Source organism: Anarhichas minor, unplaced genomic scaffold (assembly GCF_050575085.1).
Source record: "Anarhichas minor isolate MPS153535 unplaced genomic scaffold, ASM5057508v1 ptg000003l, whole genome shotgun sequence".
Classification (NCBI taxonomy): Eukaryota; Metazoa; Chordata; class Actinopteri; order Perciformes; family Anarhichadidae; genus Anarhichas; species Anarhichas minor.
This window is the reverse complement of record NW_027466449.1, coordinates 16,981,455-16,987,454: the sequence shown is the minus strand read 5'-3', so window position 1 is coordinate 16,987,454 and position 6,000 is coordinate 16,981,455. Positions and strand designations below refer to the sequence as shown.

The window sequence follows — 6,000 nt, the reverse complement described above, 5'->3', positions numbered from 1 at the left end:
TCGAGTCTCTTTGTTGTCGCCAGCGAGCGATGCTTTGATGCCGTATCTTTTATTCTCCGACCAGCCGAGACGGATCGATGCAGTGTTTGACTTGCTGGTTAATGTTTGATTACGGTGCATCGATTGTGGACTCATGACATTCCCGAAGGTTTGGCAACCAATTACTGTCACTCATAAAACTAAACACGGCCTCTGACACACTATTCTGAGGGATTTAGCATTCATTATTTCACCAGTTGTTGCTGCAGGCTCGCCTTTATGTACCACTCAAAGTCAGGCTTTTCCCATTTGTCCTAACAAAGGTAAACATTGTGTTTCTGTGTACTTTCTATTCTTGTAAAAGAACAAACTGTTTCTTTTACAAATCCATAAAACTTGTTTTAGAGTCACCACAGTGAACAGGCAGTGGAGTGTTTGTTAGTCTTAATCTTAGTCAAAATAAATATAAAATATTTATAAAAAAACAAATATAACAAACCTGTCTTTCCCATGTACTTCGGAGTAAATGCAGATTTCTTATCAGGACTTGACTGCCGTGATCGACATGTCCCTGTTGAAACTGTTGAAATGGATACTTTTGATATTTTAGGAAATATGTTAATCTGCTTTGTTGCTGAGAGTTGGATGGGATGATCAATACCTCTCTCACAGCAGACGGTTAGCTTAGCTTAGCATAAATACAGGAAATAGGGAGATACAGTTAGCATTGTCCAAAGCATAGATTGTAAGAAGTGGAGGTGCCCACCTTGATGTCACCCCTTGTTTTGTGGACTACGGTTTTGAATTAGAATAGACGATCATTTCTAAACAGCCGTCCAATAACAACGTTTTGTTGCCTAAACCTAACTGAGTCGTTGTCCTGTGCAGACGGAAGATTGTTTTTCAAAAACCTGTATGCATGTAACGTGTGTAAATGAACACGTTTACTGAAAACGCATTAAAAATCAGGAGGAACTTTTTAGTTAGATCATACGAACTGTTGTTAACGTTGACCACTGCTGCGTCTTGTCAGCTATGTATTGTTTTGAGTTGATTGGAACTAAGTGCAGCACTATTGCCCGAGCAAGATCCCCCCTCGGGGACAATAAAGTGTATCTTATCTTAAGTAGTGATACTCGTAAGTGATAAGACGAAATCCTCCACAAACCTAAATGGGGAAAAATCCGATCAGAGGCTTGTTCCAGACAGTTTAAAATGGAGGAAAATATTCTACATCAATAAAATCAGTGCGTAGGTTTCAAAAGGCTAGATGTGACTAGGACTAAGACAACACGGGTAATTACCGGTAAAGAGTTGACGTGTGGAGTCAAGTCATCAGATGGTGATTTGATCACAGGGCCGTTTGTTAAAAACACCTCACCAGTCCGAGCCCGTCGGAGCTGGACGTGTGTCACGTTCACAGTCCCGCAAATATATAGAATATAGAACAACGGCCATATTGTAGCTGCAGGAGACCGATACCTTCTATATGACAAGCAGGAGATGTAAAAGTGGCACAGTTGAGTCAACATGAACACTCACCCATGAAATGGGATGGAAAGCTGCCTTTCATGCACTGCTATTCAGGCCACTGCCCTCGCAGCCTGTGTGCCAGTTACTGTCTACTTTATCTCAACAGGAAACACAGAGAGCCTGTTTTTGTCCCGCAGAGGCATGTGTTTCTCACCTGATCCCTCCAAACTACAGACGCCACACATATTTGCATTATTGTTGTTTCACTGACAAGAGTTCCTTTCACTGTCAAGTGGTTTGGCTTCTTTTTTTAGGGCCGCTGCAGGAAAACGTATTTGACCTACAAAATGTCAACTTTTCAGGGACAGGGAAGGAAAATCTTGTTTGTAACTTCAGGACAATACACTTAGAAACTGCCTTGAGGAAATGTAAATGTCATGGCTGAATCAAACGATGAATACCACTAATGCATCATTTTGTACCTGTTTTTAATCAAAGTAATTGAGTACATTTACTCAAGTACTGCTTTACTTAAATATTTCCATTGTTTGTAACTTAATACTACATTTATCTGCAGTTTACAGGTTGTAGATTCAGATTTATACTCTATAATATATATATATGTAATAGATATGATTAATTACTATTTATTAAATTATCTGGTTAAAGTAGTTAAATTGACCTTGAACAACAAATAGTAAAAGTAAATAATTCATGTCCATTGTGCTAATAATATTAATGATTAATTATTTAGAGTTTCAGATTGTTCCTCAGTCCTGAAACATTTGCTCTGAATTTGTCACTTCTCCCATAAATAAATGTAAATATATACATCACAAGTGAGACTGAATACAGTTTACGTCTCCTCTGGTGTCTAAATAGCATGCTGCCGGTTCGGAGGTTTGAACCAACAACCTCATCTAAACCTGCAGCTCCGTTGCCTCCAAAGATTATCTGGTGTCTCTCTCTCTCTGTGGTTCTGGCTCCATTATTTATGAATCAAGTCTAAATGCCGGAGCTCCTGTGGGGGATTAGACGCGGAGATTCGCTGTAATCCGTGCGGGGAGGAGCCGGACCCGGTAGGTGTGGGGTCGAGGAGGATTTTCACTCAGGGAGTAGCAGCTGGACGCATGCGCCCCCCCTTCCCACTATTCCTCCATCCACAGCGCACGAGCAGATGGGATGAACTTGTCGCGTTACCTGCTTAAAGGAGCCGCTGGTCGCGTGAACAGCCCAGCCTGCTCACGGGATAGGTGAATGTTTTATTGTTGTTTTTTGTCCTGGAAAGTTTAAAAAAGGGGGGGGAATACTCGACAGAGCACGAGGCCGAATTAGAAGATTAGTGAGGAAAAAAAAGGTCTTTAAATGTATATGAGCACGGATTTAGCGAGGAACCGGAGCGCGTGCACATAAAGATGCGGAAACAATAACAGAAGCGACAACAATCTGGATTTTGACCCACCGGGATATTCGCACGCGCTGTCCGGGCAAGCATGCCTTGGCTCAGCAGAAGGGTGAGAATGTTCCCACTCGGAGTGACACCCAGACACCCTGAAGTTTTCTGCCCGTTGGGACTATTTCTTTGCTATGCATCGGCTGGTTTTTGCACCATTCCGCGGAACTAAAGGGGGTTTCGGTTTTTATGGACCTGAGTCACCATGTCAAAAGTGCTCCAGAAGAAGAACCACTGGATCACCAAAGTGAACGAGTGCCTGGTCGCCAGGGACGCGCGCGGGGAGCTGAACGTGGATCTGCGCGGCGGAGCCGAGAACGGAGAGTTTCCGTACGTGGGGCAAGTTGAGGAGGGGGATGCTGTGGTTTACCGGGACGGTAGACTGTGCGAGGGGGAGCTGCTCCTGGAGGTGGAGGGGCTGCCTGTGTCTGGACTACCCCTCTATGACATTTTAACTGTGATGAAGTGCTGCAAGGGTCCCGTCAGGTTGAAAACTGTGCGTCAAGGTAGGATCAACTGCAAAAGTCACCAGTACTGTGTGTGTGTGTGTGTGTGTGTGTGTGTGTGTGTGTGTGTGTGTATTCAACTGTAGTTCCTAATTGGTGACATATAAGTTTGCTCCAAATTTTTAAAGACAATTAAAAAGATCAAGAACAAATCCTATTTTAGAAATGTTATTGAAAATATATTTATATTTTTTACTCATAAATCCAGATAGATTTTCATCTATAATTGAGTTCACAACACTTTTTAACACAATTTATTATTAAGACAACTAATGGGATTCCTATCATCAATTATAAGTACGTCTTTTTGGGGGGTTTTGGTACAAGACAAATGACCCCCTGCAAAGATTTTGCAATGCTGTCTGAAAATACTTTCAAAAAGAATAGTGCTAGCAACTCATAAACAAACTTTTATACTGTGTCATCATCAATCACACATTAACCTCCTAATTGGATTGACATGATTGAACTTAGCTTTTAATAAAGTCAAATTAAATTCATAACCAAACTTCAACTGCAGTATAGAGTTGTTCTTGGCTTGTGACTTTTCTAGTCAGAAACAGACATCCGCTCATCTTCCTCGGGACATATTTCTGCATCGATCATACAAAGGCTCTCTCTGCTGTTATTTCACATGTATCATCTAAATTGCTTCACAACTCAGTTCATTTGAATCTCTCCTCTTCAGATAAGGTTAGAAAGGGTGGATTTAGCTACTAGGCTGCCATATTTCCTCAAGTATAAGTAAGAAAGGAACTGATCATTTTCACGAAAGAAACTCATTAGGCCTTTCTCAATATGCGTTCTTGTCTGTACTTGTGTTCTCGTGGACTTGTGAAACGTCATCAGTCTCAGCCCAAGTACTGTTCCAATTCAAAAGTCTGCATCTGGCCAAGCACGGTTCAAATGCCCGGATGTGACTTGCTCCGCCCGTGTCCGTACTTGGGACCGCCAAATATCCCAGAATGCATTTCGCACCAGCAACCGGAAACAATGGCGGAGGAGAAAACACACAACTGGAAGTTTAAACTTTCAAAAATACTACTGTTGTTGAGTCACGGAATGTAAAAAAAAAGCAAAAAAGAAATGATTCATTTAAATTATTTTTTTAGAGTTTTTAAAGTTGTTTTGTTTGGAATATGTATAATAATCATATCATTTAGTTATCGCTACTGAGAATTTAACAAACATAAAAAACATGACGTAGATAGGTTTGCAGTTTTCAAGGCTGAATATCTATTATCAGAATCATTATAACGGTATTTTAACTGCTACTGTGTAAAGGGAATACTGCTGTTAAAAAGAACCTGATGTGTTTAAAGTGTTTGCAAACCAAATGTTATTGCCCTTTTGTTCATATAGCAGTACTTTTAAAATAAAAGTGCACAATACACTACTTTTGAATTCATTACTGAACTTTGCGCATAACAATGCGATTAATCGCAAAAAATCATGCAATAAATTGCAATTTAAAAATTGTAATCGTTGCCCAGCACTAATATATATATATATATATATATATACCCTGCTTTTTTCGTTTTCATAAAAATAAAAAATGATATGTATATCGTTTTTTATTTTTATGAAAACGAAAAAAGCAGGGTTGTCATTTAGTTTGATTGAAAACAATACTTTACAAGTGTTTTGTATTTATTTATATTTATAGTATACTTTAAACAGTTAATATATTGTTCAATTTGAAGAAAAAAGTATCGGTTCAGGCACCGTTTAGGCACCGGTATCGTTTTAAAAGTATCGTTTTAGCACCGGTATCGGAAAAACCCAAACGATACCCATCCCTAATTATGATTGGACCTGCCTGAACGTATTCTGCTCGTGCACTCATTGCTCGTCATCGGAGTCTTCCTCAAGCTGCTAGCTTAACAGCTGTGAGTACTAACTGTAGCCATGTTTGTTGTTTATGTTCATAATGATAATTTTGGGGGAGTGGCTTTGGGGGGAGGCCTGAAGGGAAGAGCTGTCAGTGTCAGCTGTTTCCTACTTTCATTGGAAAAGTGTTGGCAACACTGTGCTGGTGTTTTTGGGGCTTGGCTGGGTTGGATGATTTCTAAAATGTAGCGTATGCAAGATTACCAACCCTGCCTTTAAGAGCCACTGTCGCCTTTATTGGCTGGTTGTTTTATCTGCTCGTGTCCGCAGTTTAAAACATCACAGGGCTTCTCTTTCTCGAGTTGCAACTAACAAATATTTTCATTATCAATGAATCTACCTATAGTCATTGGCACTGAGAGTGAAAAATGCAGAGGCGATGTCCTGAAATGTCTTATTTTTTTTCCGACTAAAACCCAAAGATAATCAGTTCGCTATGAAATATGACAAAGAGAAGCAGAAGCTTTTGCTATTTGAGAAGCCGGAAACTGAGATTGTGTCGCAGTATTTCACCATTTCTGCTTGAAAAGCCCAATTGATTTGTCAACTAATCGTTCCAGCTCTACTTCTTCCCGTAAAGTAGTGTTGTTTTTGAGGGGGGGGGGGTTCTTTGTCAGTGAGAGCGGGTCACCGCTCATGGGCAGATGGGGTTATTTCTGGAAGTGCCCCCTGCGTGTTGTGATGAGCTTGACCCATTGC

General features: G+C 40.5%; 1 protein-coding gene across 1 annotated transcript in view; it reads left to right on the top strand.

Moving 5' to 3' along the window:
* The first annotated feature begins 3,110 nt into the window (after nt 1–3,110).
* LOC142959197 (membrane-associated guanylate kinase, WW and PDZ domain-containing protein 1-like) overlaps nt 3,111–6,000 on the top strand; it is a 94,597-nt gene continuing 91,707 nt past the window's right edge. The window contains exon 1 of the mRNA XM_076100409.1: nt 3,111–3,411. Within this exon, the coding sequence (XP_075956524.1) occupies nt 3,111–3,411 (301 nt within the window). The remainder of the gene's footprint in view (nt 3,412–6,000) is intronic.